This window comes from Bufo bufo, chromosome 5 (assembly GCF_905171765.1).
Source record: "Bufo bufo chromosome 5, aBufBuf1.1, whole genome shotgun sequence".
Lineage (NCBI taxonomy): Eukaryota > Metazoa > Chordata > Amphibia > Anura > Bufonidae > Bufo > Bufo bufo.
This window is the reverse complement of record NC_053393.1, coordinates 129985514-130002802: the sequence shown is the minus strand read 5'-3', so window position 1 is coordinate 130002802 and position 17289 is coordinate 129985514. Positions and strand designations below refer to the sequence as shown.

General features: G+C 45.5%; 1 protein-coding gene across 1 annotated transcript in view; it reads left to right on the top strand.

Moving 5' to 3' along the window:
* The window catches only part of TGS1 (trimethylguanosine synthase 1), an 85324-nt gene that overhangs the window by 44291 nt on the left and 23744 nt on the right, over positions 1-17289 (top strand). The window contains exons 10-12 of the mRNA XM_040433624.1: positions 44-470; positions 2405-2572; positions 8756-8899. Of these exons, the coding sequence (XP_040289558.1) occupies positions 44-470; positions 2405-2572; positions 8756-8899 (739 nt within the window). The remainder of the gene's footprint in view (positions 1-43; positions 471-2404; positions 2573-8755; positions 8900-17289) is intronic.

Sequence of the window (17289 nt, the reverse complement as noted above, 5' to 3'; positions counted from 1 at the left end):
GATGATGTGTAACTATTTGCATTTATTTATGATTTTATATTAGGTACAAAAATTTCTAAAAGTGGTTGGTGAACCTATTGATGATGTATTAAATGTAATTTCACTGCCGAAGATGGAAGATTCCTCCAGCAACTCTGATTCTGAATGCCTGGATCACTCTAATGTTAGCGAACCTACTAGTCAGTCCAAGCAGTGTGACGATACAGAGCTTTCTGAAGAGAAAGACCATCCTGCTCTAAATCAACCACCTGAATTACAAGAACAGATAATTCAGTCTGATATGCTGGATAGCTCAAGTCAAAGCAAAGGGATGACCTCTACATTACCTTCTAACGCCATCTGGTGTTCAGACCGTGCAATTGACACAGAATCCGAACGATCAGATACCGAAAAAAACTACTCTACACGACCGCTGGTATCCCTTGAAATTCCAGACTATCTGCAGGTTGAAGTGGAAGAGAACAATATTGGTTTGTATTGTATATATTTTTAAAACTAATTACTTTATGATCAGGTATCTCCCCCCACATGTATGCTTGGGTCAGCCGTGGTATACAGACTAATTATAAGCCTTTGATGCAAATGGTTTACGTGCAGTTAGCTGTGTCACTTACTACTGTTCTGTCTATAGCTGAGGTACCTCTGTATCCATATATATACAAATTGACAGCACTCCGAAATTGAAGGTGAAGTAATCAGTGATTTTTATTCAGCCGGACATAAATTTAGGCAACGTTTCGGGCTATTTGTAGCCCTTCATCAGGCCTAGCTAGTAGGAACAGACGTGTATATAGATGAACCTATATATAGATGAAAGTGTTCCTGAGGTGGGAACAAAATTAGACGAGCACCCAGGAAAAGCCAGTGAATGAATGAGTGCTGTGATCATTTGAATTGTATTTGAGGTACCTCTGTATGCCAGTCTCGCATGCAGTCACGTGATCATGCTACTACTGGTGTTTATCCACTGCTTGTATGACATCCAGTACTTTAAAGACATTCCCTCCTTTTAGTAAAGGACATTACACATCATAAAGACATTCCCTCCTTTTAGTAAAGGACATTACACATCATGTCTCTTATCTCCCCTTCTTCTTGCTGTGACCATTTCTTCCCTGTGTCTGGAGGGATTGTGTATGACCTTGTGTATCACATGCCGGGTCAGCTCAACCTTGTATTAGGCCCCTTTTCACACGAGAGAGTTTTCTGCGCGGGTGCGATGCGTGACGTGAACGCATAGCACCCTCACTGAATCCTGACCCATTCATTTCAATGGGTCTGTGTACATGAGCGTTTTTTTTCATGCATCAGTTCTGCGTTGCGTGAATAACGCAGCATGTTCTATATATTGCGTTTTTCACGCAGCCCTGGCCCCATAGAAGTGAATGGGACGTCAGTGAAAAACGCATTGCATCCACAAGCAAGTGCGGATGCGATGCGTTTTTCACTGATGGTTGCTAGGAGATGTTGTTTGTAAACCTTCAGTTTTTTATCACGCACGTGAAAAACGCATTGCACTCGCGCGGAAAAAACTGGACAACTGAACGCAATTGCAGACAAAACGCATAGCACCCACACTGAATCCTGACCCATTCATTTCAATGGGTCTGTGTACATGAGCGTTTTTTTTCATGCATCAGTTCTGCGTTGCGTGAAAATCGCAGCATGTTCTTGTATTCTGCGTTATTCACGCAGCCCTGGCCCCATAAAAGTGAATGGGGCTTCAGTGAAAAACGCATTGCATTCACAATTAAGTGCAGGTGCGATGCGTTTTTCACTGATGGTTGCTAAGAGATGTGGTTTGTAAACCTTCAGTTTTTTATCACGCTCGTGAAAAAAGCACCAAAACACATTGCACCCGCGCGGAAAAAACTGACTGAACTTGCTTGCAAAATGGTGCGAGTTTGACTGAACGCATCCGGACCTAATCCGTCATGCTCGTGTGAAGGGGGCCTTAGAAGGGACATGCAGGAATCTGTAAATGGAGGCAAGGTCTAGGACCTGGAAGAGCAGTCATGAGAACTGAAGTCCTTTGAATTGATGAAGTAAGCCCTAGCAGCATCAAAACAAAGGTGCACCACAGAAAAGGGCAACATCATGTAAAATTAAGAACAATTATTTCTGATCACTGGTGGCATCATCTAGTCTGCAGTCAGACACACAGGTACTTTTCAGTATTTTTATGAGCTGGCCAAGACCATGAAAATTAAGAACAATTATTTCTGATCAGTGCTGGCATCATGCAGTGTGCATTCAGACAAACAGGTACTTTTCTGTATTTTTCTATGCTCCGAAAACCCCAGAAACCACACAACACTTTTCTTGTCTACGTCTAAATTTGTTTTCATGTTAACTGGCTTTGCTCTAAAAGATAACTTCGTTGTATCGTATGTCATATGTGCAGACTCCTGCAGTAAAGCTGGGGACAAATGCAAGAAAAAAAAGAAAAAGCCAAAAAAGAAGGTTCTATCTCTGCCCCCTGAAATTGCTGCTGATCCTCACCTTGCCAAGTACTGGGCACAGCGCTACAGACTCTTCTCTCGCTTTGATGAAGGAATTAAACTTGATGAAGGTAGGCCTTAGCAAGTACATTACACATTGTCATCTCCATAAGCAACATGTTACGGTACATTTTGGGGGAAAGATACATAATGACTAGTTGTTTACACAGCACGATCTGCTACCGGCAAACAATGATTTTTGTGTACAAACGATAGAATTACCCAATGAACCAGCATTTCGGGTAATTGGCGGTACATTTACTCTAGATAATCGCTAACTATCGTTCCTATGAAGGCTCGTTAGCAATTATCTTTTAAGATTCTGTGGCCCCTTAAAGGGCCCTTAACAGTTTAAAAAAATATATCTTGAAAGTTTAGCTACTCTTTAACAGTTACAATATGTGTTAATCTCTGAATATTATAACCATGGCATCAAACAATGTAAGAATTATTCTCCAGTGTAATGTACTGATGAATCGGAGAGATATCTGAACACAAAAATACACAGTAAGAAGCCCAGGGTGCACAGCGGAACCCACTAATCTTAAGATAGCTTACTTAACCAGTATGGTGGTGCCATATCCTGTAGTCGTGGTGAAGTGTACCAGGTATCTGCATCATAGTTTGAGAAGTGTCTCGATATGGAGGTGAATGCTGGTCTCTCTTCCTAATTCACTCGGCAGGGGGACCATCCTAATATGCCTGGCTATACAGTGCCTGCCCTGACCAGGATGACTCCATCTGGACCCTTACTCTGTTCTCCACAGACTACTGCTAGGCCTGACCCACTATCCTGGCATGCCATGTTTCACTGCCAGTGCTCATTAAGGGACAGGGCGCTGTGCTGTTAACACTGAAGTGGTAGGAAAAACCCACTCCAGTGCAAGTTGAGGCCGTGTTGTAGTAATGCCCCCCTGTCCAATGCCTGTTGAAAAATCTCAAGCACACTCTGTGCCTTCTGGACATCCCACCCGGCCGACTCTATGATGGCATCACGTAGAGTCATGGAATTCAGTGGAAAGGGAGAGCTGTCTTGTGGCAGCTACGAGACAGAGAAAGCGTCAGTGGCTGAGTAGCAATAAAGTGCCTGCTGCAGGTCACATACAAGTAGATATACTTGGCAAGTTACAGTCTGCTACTACTGCTTCTATAGCAGTCAGACATCGACATCATTAGCAAAAAGATAATACAGTCGGGTCCATAAATATTGGGACATCGACACAATTCTAACATGTTTGGCTCTATACACCACCACAATGCATTTGAAATGAAACGAACAAGATGTGATTTAACTGCAGACGGTCAGCTTTAATTTCAGGGTATTTACATCCAAATCAGGTGAACGGTGTAGGAATTACAACAGTTTGCATATGTGCCTCCCACTTGTTAAGGGACCAAAAGTAATTGGACAATTGGCTTCTCAGCTGTTCCATGGCCAGGTGTGTGTTATTCCCTCATTTTTCCAAATTACAATGAGCAGATAAAAGGTCCAGAGTTCATTTCAAGTGTGCTATTTACATTTGGAATATGTTGCTGTCAACTCTCAAGATGAGATCGAAAGAGCTGTCACTATCAGTGAAGCAAGCCATCATTAGGCTGAAAAAACAAAACAAACCCATCAGAGAGATAGCAAAAACATTAGGCGTGGCCAAAACAACTGTTTGGAACATTCTTAGGCTACTTTCACACTAGCGTTCGGGGCTCCGCTTGTGAGTTCCGTTTGAAGGCTCTCACAAGCGGCCCCGAACGGATCCGTACTGCCCCAATGCATTCTGAGTGGATGCGGATCCGCTCAGAATGCATCAGTTTGGCACCGTTTGGCCTCCGCTCCGCTCAGCAGGCGGACACCCGAACGCAGCTTGCAGCGTTTTCGTGTCCGCCTGGCCGTGCGGAGCCAAACGGATCCGTCCAGACTTACAATGCAAGTCAATGGGGACGGATCCGTTTGACATTGACACAATATGGTGCAATTTCAAACGGATCCGTCCCCCATTGACTTTCAATGTAAAGTCAGGATTATACCATCAGATCGGAGTTTTCTCCAATCCGATGGTATATTTTAACTTGAAGCGTCCCCATCACCATGGGAACGCCTCTATGTTAGAATATACCATCGGATTTGAGTTACATCGTGAAACTCAAATCCGACAGTATATTCTAACACAGAGGCGTTCCCATGGTGATGGGGACGCTTCAAGTTAGAATATACTGAGAACAGTGTACATGACTGCCCCCTGCTGCCTGGCAGGTGCTGCCAGGCAGCAGGGGGCAGACCCCCCCCCCCCTCCTGTATTTAACTTATTGGTGGCCAGTGGGGCCCCCCCTCCCTCCCCAGTATTAATTGTAAGCAGTGCGGCCCCCCTCCCTCTATATTCATCGGTGGCCAGTGCGGATATTAAATATGAGCAGTGCGGTCTCCCCCTCCCTCCCCAGTATTAAATATGAGCAGTGCGGTCTCCCCCTCCCTCCCTCCCCAGTATTAAATATGAGCAGTGCGGCCTCCCCCTCCCTCTATTCATTGGTGGCCAGTGCGATTCAAAGTATTGTGATCAGTGCGGCCTCTCCTCTCGACCCCCCCCCCCCCATCATTGGTGGCAGCGGAGAGTACCGATCGGAGTCCCAGTTTAAATCGCTGGGGCTCCGATCGGTTACCATGGCAGCCAAGACGCTATTGCAGTCTTGGCTGCCATGGTTACTTAGCAACAAATAGCAGCATTATACTTACCTGAAGAGCTGCGATCTATGTGACCGGCCGGGAGCTCCTCCTACTGGTAAGTGACAGGTCTATAGGCAATGCGCCGCACAGACCTGTCACTTTACCAGTAGGAGGAGCTCCCGGCTGGTCACATAGATCGCAGCTCTTCAGGTAAGTATAATGCTGCTATTTGTTGCTAAGTAACCATGGCAGCCAAGACTGCAATAGCCTCTTGGCTGCCATGGTAACCGATCGGAGCCCCAGCGATTTAAACTGGGACTCCGATCGGTACTCTCCGCTGCCACCAATGATGGGGGGGGCGGGGAGAGGAGAGGCCGCACTGATCACAATACTTTGAATCCGCACTGGCCACCAATGAATAGAGGGAGGGGGAGGCCGCACTGCTCATATTTAATACTGGGGAGGGAGGGAGGGGGAGACTGCACTGCTCATATTTAATACTGGGGAGGGAGGGAGGGGGAGACCGCACTGCTCATATTTAATACTGGGGAGGGAGGGAGGGAGGGGGAGACCGCACTGCTCATATTTAATATCCGCACTGGCCACCGATGAATATAGAGGGAGGGGGGCCGCACTGCTTACAATTAATACTGGGGAGGGAGGGGGGGCCCGCACTGGCCACCAATAAGTTAAATACAGGAGGGGGGGGGGGGGGGTCTGCCCCCTGCTGCCTGGCAGCACCTGCCAGGCAGCAGGGGGCAGTCATGTACACAGTTCTCAGTATATTCTAACTTAAAGCGTCCCCATCACCATGGGAACGCTTCTGTGTTTAGAATATACTGTCGGATCTGAGTTTTCCGAAGTGAAAAATCAGATCTGAAATAAACTGTTATGCAAACGGATCCGTTCTGAACGGATGCAAACGGATCCGCTCCGAACGCTAGTGTGAAAGTAGCCTTAAAAAGAAGGAACGCACCGGTTTGCTCAGCAACACCAAAAGACCTGGAAGACCACAGAAAACAGCTGTGGTGGATGACCGAAGAATTCTTTCCCTGGTGAAGAAAACATGCTTCAAAACAGTTGGCCAGGTCAAGAACACTCTCCAGCAGGTAGGTGTATGTGTGTCAAAGTCAACAATGAAGAGAAGACTTCACCAGAGTGAATACAGAGGGTTCACCACAAGATGTAAACCATTGGTGAGCCTCAAAAACAGGAAAGCCAGATTAGAGTTTGCCAAACGACATCTAGAAAAGCCTTCACTGTTCTGGAACAACATCCTATGGACAGATGAGACCAAGATCAACTTGTACCAGAGTGATGGGAAGAGAAGAGTATGGAGAAGGAAAGGAACTGCTCATGATCCTAAGCATACCACCTCATCAGTGAAGCATGGTGGTAGTAGTGTCATGGCGTGGGCATGTATGGCTGCCAATGGAACTGGTTCTCTTGTATTTATTGATGATGTGACTGCTGACAAAAGCAGCAGGATGAATTCTGAAGTGTTTCGGGCAATATTATCTGCTCATATTCAGCCAAATGCTTCAGAACTCATTGGACGGCGCTTCACAGTGCAGATGGACAATGACCCAAAGCATACTGCAAAAGCAAACAAAGCATTTTTTAAGGGAAAGAAGTGGAATGTTATGCAATGGCCGAGTCAATCACCTGACCTAAATCCGATTGAGCATGCATTTCACTTGCTGAAGACAAAACTGAAGGGAAAATGCCCCAAGAACAAGCAGGAACTGAAGACAGTTGCAGTAGAGGCCTGGCAGAGCATCACCAGGGATGAAACCCAGAGTCTGGTGATGTCTATGCGTTCCAGACTTCAGGCTGTAATTGACTGCAAAGGATTTGCAACCAAGTATTAAAAAGTGAAAGTTTGATTTATGATGATTATTCTGTCCCATTACTTTCGGTCCCTAAAGAAGTGGGAGGCACATATGCAAACTGTTGTAATTCCTACACCGTTCACCTGATTTGGATGTAAATACCCTCAAATTAAAGCTGACAGTCTGCAGTTAAAGCACATCTTGTTTGTTTCATTTCAAATCTATTGTGGTGGTGTATAGAGCCAAAAATCTTAGAATTGTGTCAATGTCCCAATATTTATGGACCTGACTGTATGTAATATGTTAAAATGTAGAAAAAACACTGTTGTTGTGGGCAGCACAGCAACACTCTGCACCTTTACTGAATACCCTTCTCCATACTGGTGCATCCACCGCTAGTCCATTATGGAGAAAGGTATTATTATGTCTTGGATCTTCTGTTGGTTTGACTGGTTGTTAAATACACTGGCAATACTTATCGGCTCCATCCCCAGACAAAGTGTGGTAGCTGAAATGCGTGTTGAGGTGGACACCGGACCCCTCTCATTCCAGGTTATGAATAATTATATACCTGCTGCATATAATCACATGTTAAAGTGGATAGTTCTCCCAAGAAAAGGTACTATATAAAATACAGCTGAATTTTCAGCCCTGACACTTTCCTAGAATAGACTGATCTTTTATCTGTTATACTGCTTACAGCAACAGCATGAAAAAGGAAGTGATCTGAAAAGGAGAAACAAGCTGGGTGTCATCCATGTAGAAGTGTCCCCTCCAAATCTCCACAAAGCTTGTGCTATGCAGTCACCTAAATCATTTTTTGAATAACACTTAAAGGGGTTGTCCACTTTTACTATTGATGACCTATCCTCAGGAAAAGTCATTCATATCAGATAGGCAGGGGTCCGACACGATCAACTGTTTGAAGAGAAGGCAGCGCTCATACAAGAGCTGCTTACTCTGCTCTGTTTACCTGCTCGCCGCAGAAATTGGCGTGGCAAGCAAGTGTAATTACAAATATGGCATCCCCATTCTCTTCTATGGGACGGCTCTGTCTGTTCAGGTGTATAGGAAGAAGCCGTCCCGTAGAAGTGAATGGGGACACCATATTTGTAATTACACTTGCTCACCACTGCAATTGCTGCGACGAGCAGGTAAACAGAGCAGAGAAAGCAGCTCTCGTACGAGCGCTGCCTTCTCTTCAAACAGCTGATCGGTGGGGGTGCCGGGAGTCAGCTCCTCACTGATCTGATATTGATGACCTATCCTGAGGAAGGGTCATCAATAGCAAAAAGCAGACAACAAGGGGACCTGAGCCTCTTGGTGAAACCATGGTCATGCAGCAGCCTTTTTCAGAGAACTCTGCCCCATCAGATTTCATCAGCTCTGCTTAGCTTCTCCAGCATATAGAGTATGGATCCACAAAAAGTATATGGGTTCCGGACTCCACACACAGGAAAACAATGGTATGGAAAATAATGGTGCCTGCTCAGCCAATCATTGGCTGCAGCGTTAATCCGCTATAGCAGGGGGCTGGTAAGTGACGGAACGGTATCAGCCGGGATCTGTGTGGCGAGTATCAGTTCATTTATTTTTAACTGACTGAGCTCTTTGCCAAAATATGTTTCACCACTGGACAACCCTTTTCAGGAAATAGTGGTGTCTCGAATTCTCGAAATCATGAGGATATGTCAGTACTGTAAATACTTTGTAAACCTTATACTCCTGCAGCCCTGTAATGAACTTTCATCTCCCATCTTCTGCAGAAGGCTGGTTTTCTGTTACTCCAGAGAAGATTGCAGAACACATTGCACACCGTGTGAGGCAATGCATCAATGGTGCCGTCGTGGTGGATGCTTTCTGTGGTGTTGGGGGAAATGCCATTCAGTTTGCCTTAGCTGGAATGCATGGTGAGATTTATTCCAAATAGCCAAAAACCAGGCCTCAGCAAAATGTTAAGAGACATTATGACATGGCATAACAATGACATTGTCCGATTTCTAATACGGGACGTGTAGCGCAGGCAGAGGTCAGCACGGGACGTGTAGAGCAGGCAGAGGACAGATTCAGGAGATTAATGCAATCCCAAATCGCCAGAAGCCAGAGCGTAGTCACAAAACCAGTCCAGAAATTCACAAGCCTTAGTCTTCAACGATACCACAAGGGAACAACAGGGGAGTCAAAAGACAAGAAATTCACTTGCACCTGCACACGCAGGAGCCAGCTTTGTATAGAGTGCCGGTGATCAGTTCATTCCAGCTTCCCTGCACATCGGGTGGAGCTGACAGCTGAGTATGTTGAGGCGCTGAAGACTTGACGTGCCCCTTCATTGGCCTGAGGCGCTGATGCCTGAGGGGGGCGCAGCGCTGGTCTGGTTCCCAGTGACACTGACTGATGACCGATCTTCGGAATAGGTTATCAGAGTCTGATCAATGGGGGTCCGACACCCGGGACCCCTGTCGATCAGCTGTTTGAGAAAGGACTCCTGTAAGCACTGCAGCCTTCTCGCAGCTTACCCTAGCCACTGGGACAACACGACCATCGGTCACGTGACCTAGTCACAGCTCAGCCCCATGAATGTTGGCCACTAACTACTAATGGCTGCACGTGTGCATATGCAGTCTGTCCCCAGTATAAAGCCTTAGGCCTAGTTCACACTTCAGTGTGACGAGGCCTTATTCAGACAGTCAGTGCTTGGTCAGCGATTTCCCTCAGTGATTGTGAGCGGAGCCTCCACAGAGATAACATATAATGGAATGATTTGCACCTCTGACCTGAACCTAGTTTTGGCTCACAATCACTGATGCAAAACACTGGCCAAACACTGACTGTGTGAATAAGGGCTAAGTGAATAGCCGATGGTTTAAAGGGGTTTTCCGGGATTTTGATACGGGTGACCTATCCTCAGGATAGGTCAGCAGTATTTTATCGGTGGGGGTCCGACACCCAGGACCCCTGCCATTCGGCTGTTTTATAAGGCATCGTCTCTCCTGTGAGCCAAGCACAGAGCTGTACATTGTACAGCGGTTTTGCTTGGTATTGCAGCTCGGCTTCTTTCACAGGAGCATCAGTGCCTTCTCAAAGAGCTGATTGGCAGGGGTCCTGGGTGTCAGACCCCCACCGATCAGATACTGATGACCTATCCTGAGGATAGGTCATCAATATGTCGGGGATATAAAGAAAATGCTTTATATAAAAGATAGGATCAAAGGATTTTTTTTTAAGGGAATTGATCCTAGAGGTGGACATATAAAACACCTCAAAAAGAGATTGTCGGTAATTTAATTATATTGTGCAATCAGTAAAATAAGGTAGAAGCGTCTATGCAAAAACATAAATGATTTATTATACAATAATTTAAAATACAATCAAAGCTTAATGAATGTGAAACTAAATAATATGCAATAACACACAGTGATATGCAGTACCCAAAATTCGCCACTAGATGGCTCTAACAGAATACCAGCATTCCATAACACTTCTCAAACATAAAAATGTAATTGTGAGATATAAAACTCGATAATGATAAGGACAGATACGAACCCTTGCTCTGCTCAAACTATGACTAATCTCGGATATCGGGTAGTATTGCTACATAAGTTATAAATTATCAAGCCTGATACGGACTATGGAATTTAAATATTCCAATCAGAGATTCTCTCTTGATATCAATATTGGATCTTTTATTCAGTAATATGCATCTTTACTGAATAGTGATAATATTAATGTAGTACATCTAACATTACACATCCGCAATAAAGTGGGGATTTTCCTAAATATCAAGCTAATTAATTCAATCAATACTACATATAATAAAATTATACGTTACCCAAGAGTGCAAATGATATGCAGAGTCTAAGGGAAGTCAGATCTAAGTCTGTTCTGATCATTGGGATTTTTCTCCTGGGGTCTCTCCTTTCTTTCCTTGTTTCCCTGTGTTCTGTGTTGCTCCCTGTTGTTCTCTTTTTCCTGTTCTTCTCTCCCTTCATGTGTGTGTGGTTTATTATCACAAACTTATCAGTTAGACACACCTTCCTAACTTGGAGTTTTCCAATCATTGTCGGATAGGCGTGTACATATGATAATGATGTGATGTCACTATATCGCCCAGAATGCATTTCAGCCGTTGGTGCAATGTTACCTATTCATGCCTAGGTGGCACTATAAGCTACTAGCATCATCACTATTAAGGGTCAACTGTCCTGATCTGATTTCTCTTACATTCTATACACATAATATATGGAATCCTAAATCAGAGTTAAGGGATTATTTTCGACACAAAAACCAATTAAGGCATAGACTTTGTGGTGCCATTTAGACTTTTCCCATACACTCAAATTTATGTACTAATAAGAATATAATGGACCTTGTACGCTCACAGAGATGCGTCTCCTCTGTTACTCCAACGGTTGATTGATTGTTAGTTAAAATAACACTCTTACTAAGGCTACTTTCACATTTGCGTTTTTCTTTTCCGGCATAAAGTTCCGTCCTAGGGGCTCTATACCGGAAAAGGACTGATCAATTTTATCCCCATGCATTCTGAATGGAGAGCATTCCGTTCAGGATGCATCAGGGTGTCTTCAGTTCAGTCTTTTTGACTGATCAGGATGGAGATAAAACCGCAGCATGCGGACATTAAACATTAAACCATAGGAATAATAAGTTCCATACACATCTAGAGAATATCCTTATCTCAGTCATAAATTTATAAGGAGACAAGAATGACTTCTCAGACTGGTACATCTTCTAGAAAAGAAACCTTATCAACCGTGTCGTTTCCATGAACCTCTTTCGGCCTACTTTAAAATACATACACACTGGTGAATATAATACAATATGGCCTAGTATATATCAAATCCACTATAATTAGGATATTTCGATATAAATGTCATATACCTATGAATAGGCACAACAAGTATCAAGATCCCAGAAAACTCCTTTAATAATGCCTATTACTAGCTGCATTCATGTGCTGTTTCCAACCATTTTAAAGAGACCTGTCAGCCCCTATTTGCACTGAAGCCTGGGGGGGACGGGGGGGACAACAGGCATTGACCATGGGTATAGCTGTTGCCGCTAGGAGGCGAACACTAAGCACACAAAGTGTAAGCTTCTCCCTCTTCAGCTATATCCCTTCCTGCAGGGACCAAGCTAATCAGTTTTGCAGGTCTGCTGATTTGCAAATTTTTTCGCTCTTTTTTTTCTAGCGGGAAGCTTCAGGCAGTCCGGGTAAAAACTGCCTGCACTCCCACCCAGGATACGGGAGACCAAGGGGTCACCCAAACCCCCTGCTCGTATCCGCTCTCTAGAAGAAAAGGAGGACCAGAGATCCCTGTAAAAACCTCTGTCTCCCGCCAGCAAGTGCATCACCACGGCCGCCCCAGCAAAAGTCCCCTCTGTTCCGGTGTAGCGTCCCTCACCAAGGTGCCGCACACCGAAGGTGGTGATCGGCTGGAGTCGGGGGCAGAAGATGTCGGACAGGTGAGTAGGAGCAGTGCTGCCCTCCACCCTACCTCCAGTAACCCCTTCAGTACCACCTCCAGTGCCCCTCTCAGTGCCCCCCTCCAGGACCCCGGCCAGTATTCCCTCCTCCCCCACGTGTGGACTTGGGCAGCAATCTCCTTTAAGGGTTAACATACGTGGGATGCTGCTCTAGCAAGGGGGTGGCTGCTTTCTTTGTACACGGCGCGTCTGCTGCGGCTTCCCGGGCTGACGGCATCCTCTGAAGCGCAACGGGAGAGGAGGGTTGTCCTAATGAAGCACCGTTTCCTATGTCGGCGCGTCGGCTTGGTTCTGGGGCAGCCCGGTCCATTATTATTGAAGGCTCCGGTTTCTGTGCGTCCTGCGACTGTAGGCTTCCCTGCAGTGGCCGGGATGTCGGTGTGGGGGCGTGGCCTGAGAGTGAGGGGCGTGGCCTGGGAGGATGGACGGGTGCTGGAGACGGCAGCATTTTGGGGGCATGGCTTGTGTTTGCCCCGCCCCCACGTCAGCAGCTCCTGGCGGGAAATGAGGGTCTGACTGGCATTTGGAGGGACACAAGCTGTTTGTCCCTTCTTGCAGGGCCTAACCTTCCCATTTGCCTCATTGGGGTGACAGGAGTGTCACTATGTCTGAACCCAGGTCCCAAAGCAGGCGGGCCAGAACTTCCTTTCCCAAAAGGGGTTCTGTGTCTCCCGTGTCCTCTGCCTCTCCTCCTCCTGCTAGAGAGTTTCACTCCGACATGTCCTCAGCTGAACAGGCATGTTCCGAGGAAAGAGGGTCAGACGAGGATGTTATCTCACCGGAGGGTCAGTCGCCCAAACTATCCTCCATGGTGGACAATTTAATTACGGCAGTTATTGAGACGTTGCAGGTTGAAGATCCCGCTCTGTCATCTGCCAGCTTGGGTTTTTCCTTTTAGAAGGTCCCGTCGCTCGCGCAAGTGTTTCCCCCAACCACCAGGAGTTTGATTCCTCTCTCTCCAAGGAGTGGAATTTTCCAGATAGACGTTTTATGTTGCCAAAACGCTTTAACGTCCTTTGTGTGTTTCGGCATGTTTGACTGGCTCACGTCTCAGATGAGTGGGTGAGGGAGGTCATTACAGAGAGCTATAAGCTGGATTTCAAATCGTCCCGTTTTTGTCGGTCGTCTCCTCCGGCCTCACCCGCAGCCGCAGATTTTTTTTTTCTGGCAATTCACACGTGTGATTGTTCTGGTTCCTGTGCAAGACCTTTTTTAGGGGTTTTACTCAACCGTTTCCTTTGCGTCAGCAGACCACGACCATGGAACCTCGATAGACATCAAGGACGCTTATCTTCACTTGCCCATATGCGTCAGTCATCAGAGGTTTCTCCGGTTCGTAGTGGGTCCATTTCACTACCAATTTGTAGCCCTCCCGTTCGGCCTGGCCACAGCTCCCAGGGTCTTTACGAAGGTTCTGGCGGCCTGCTCCATGCCAGGGGGATCGTGGTGATCCCTTACTTAGACATCCTGGTTGAAGGGTCTGTCGTTCCAAGGGACTGCAGACAGCCTGAGCATAGTCCTGGACACCCTGGAGCGCTTCGGATGGATTGTGAACAGACAGAAGTCTTGGCTTTATCCATCGCAGCGATTGACTTATCTGGGCATGGTACTGGACTCTTGTCAGGCCAAGGTGTTCTTGCCTCCGGAAAAACTATCCGCTCTTCATCTTCAGATTCAGTCATTGTTGCGGCCAGCTCTGGTTCCCATTCGTCGCTGCATGCGGGCTGGTTTCTGCCTTCGAAGCAGTTCCCTATGCTCAGTTCCATACCAGAGCGCTTCAGCGAGCCATTCTGTCCAGCTGGGATCGCTCCCCAGACTCCTCCTGAACTTTCATCTCCCATCTTCTGCAGAAGGCTGGTTTTCTGTTACTCCAGAGAAGATTGCAGAACACATTGCACACCGTGTGAGGCAATGCATCAATGGTGCCGTCGTGGTGGATGCTTTCTGTGGTGTTGGGGGAAATGCCATTCAGTTTGCCTTAGCTGGAATGCATGGTGAGATTTATTCCAAATAGCCAAAAACCAGGCCTCAGCAAAATGTTAAGAGACATTATGACATGGCATAACAATGACATTGTCCGATTTCTAATACGGGACGTGTAGCGCAGGCAGAGGTCAGCACGGGACGTGTAGAGCAGGCAGAGGACAGATTCAGGAGATTAATGCAATCCCAAATCGCCAGAAGCCAGAGCGTAGTCACAAAACCAGTCCAGAAATTCACAAGCCTTAGTCTTCAACGATACCACAAGGGAACAACAGGGGAGTCAAAAGACAAGAAATTCACTTGCACCTGCACACGCAGGAGCCAGCTTTGTATAGAGTGCCGGTGATCAGTTCATTCCAGCTTCCCTGCACATCGGGTGGAGCTGACAGCTGAGTATGTTGAGGCGCTGAAGACTTGACGTGCCCCTTCATTGGCCTGAGGCGCTGATGCCTGAGGGGGGCGCAGCGCTGGTCTGGTTCCCAGTGACACTGACTGATGACCGATCTTCGGAATAGGTTATCAGAGTCTGATCAATGGGGGTCCGACACCCGGGACCCCTGTCGATCAGCTGTTTGAGAAAGGACTCCTGTAAGCACTGCAGCCTTCTCGCAGCTTACCCTAGCCACTGGGACAACACGACCATCGGTCACGTGACCTAGTCACAGCTCAGCCCCATGAATGTTGGCCACTAACTACTAATGGCTGCACGTGTGCATATGCAGTCTGTCCCCAGTATAAAGCCTTAGGCCTAGTTCACACTTCAGTGTGACGAGGCCTTATTCAGACAGTCAGTGCTTGGTCAGCGATTTCCCTCAGTGATTGTGAGCGGAGCCTCCACAGAGATAACATATAATGGAATGATTTGCACCTCTGACCTGAACCTAGTTTTGGCTCACAATCACTGATGCAAAACACTGGCCAAACACTGACTGTGTGAATAAGGGCTAAGTGAATAGCCGATGGTTTAAAGGGGTTTTCCGGGATTTTGATACGGGTGACCTATCCTCAGGATAGGTCAGCAGTATTTTATCGGTGGGGGTCCGACACCCAGGACCCCTGCCATTCGGCTGTTTTATAAGGCATCGTCTCTCCTGTGAGCCAAGCACAGAGCTGTACATTGTACAGCGGTTTTGCTTGGTATTGCAGCTCGGCTTCTTTCACAGGAGCATCAGTGCCTTCTCAAAGAGCTGATTGGCAGGGGTCCTGGGTGTCAGACCCCCACCGATCAGATACTGATGACCTATCCTGAGGATAGGTCATCAATATGTCGGGGATATAAAGAAAATGCTTTATATAAAAGATAGGATCAAAGGATTTTTTTTTAAGGGAATTGATCCTAGAGGTGGACATATAAAACACCTCAAAAAGAGATTGTCGGTAATTTAATTATATTGTGCAATCAGTAAAATAAGGTAGAAGCGTCTATGCAAAAACATAAATGATTTATTATACAATAATTTAAAATACAATCAAAGCTTAATGAATGTGAAACTAAATAATATGCAATAACACACAGTGATATGCAGTACCCAAAATTCGCCACTAGATGGCTCTAACAGAATACCAGCATTCCATAACACTTCTCAAACATAAAAATGTAATTGTGAGATATAAAACTCGATAATGATAAGGACAGATACGAACCCTTGCTCTGCTCAAACTATGACTAATCTCGGATATCGGGTAGTATTGCTACATAAGTTATAAATTATCAAGCCTGATACGGACTATGGAATTTAAATATTCCAATCAGAGATTCTCTCTTGATATCAATATTGGATCTTTTATTCAGTAATATGCATCTTTACTGAATAGTGATAATATTAATGTAGTACATCTAACATTACACATCCGCAATAAAGTGGGGATTTTCCTAAATATCAAGCTAATTAATTCAATCAATACTACATATAATAAAATTATACGTTACCCAAGAGTGCAAATGATATGCAGAGTCTAAGGGAAGTCAGATCTAAGTCTGTTCTGATCATTGGGATTTTTCTCCTGGGGTCTCTCCTTTCTTTCCTTGTTTCCCTGTGTTCTGTGTTGCTCCCTGTTGTTCTCTTTTTCCTGTTCTTCTCTCCCTTCATGTGTGTGTGGTTTATTATCACAAACTTATCAGTTAGACACACCTTCCTAACTTGGAGTTTTCCAATCATTGTCGGATAGGCGTGTACATATGATAATGATGTGATGTCACTATATCGCCCAGAATGCATTTCAGCCGTTGGTGCAATGTTACCTATTCATGCCTAGGTGGCACTATAAGCTACTAGCATCATCACTATTAAGGGTCAACTGTCCTGATCTGATTTCTCTTACATTCTATACACATAATATATGGAATCCTAAATCAGAGTTAAGGGATTATTTTCGACACAAAAACCAATTAAGGCATAGACTTTGTGGTGCCATTTAGACTTTTCCCATACACTCAAATTTATGTACTAATAAGAATATAATGGACCTTGTACGCTCACAGAGATGCGTCTCCTCTGTTACTCCAACGGTTGATTGATTGTTAGTTAAAATAACACTCTTACTAAGGCTACTTTCACATTTGCGTTTTTCTTTTCCGGCATAAAGTTCCGTCCTAGGGGCTCTATACCGGAAAAGGACTGATCAATTTTATCCCCATGCATTCTGAATGGAGAGCATTCCGTTCAGGATGCATCAGGGTGTCTTCAGTTCAGTCTTTTTGACTGATCAGGATGGAGATAAAACCGCAGCATGCGGACATTAAACATTAAACCATAGGAATAATAAGTTCCATACACATCTAGAGAATATCCTTATCTCAGTCATAAATTTA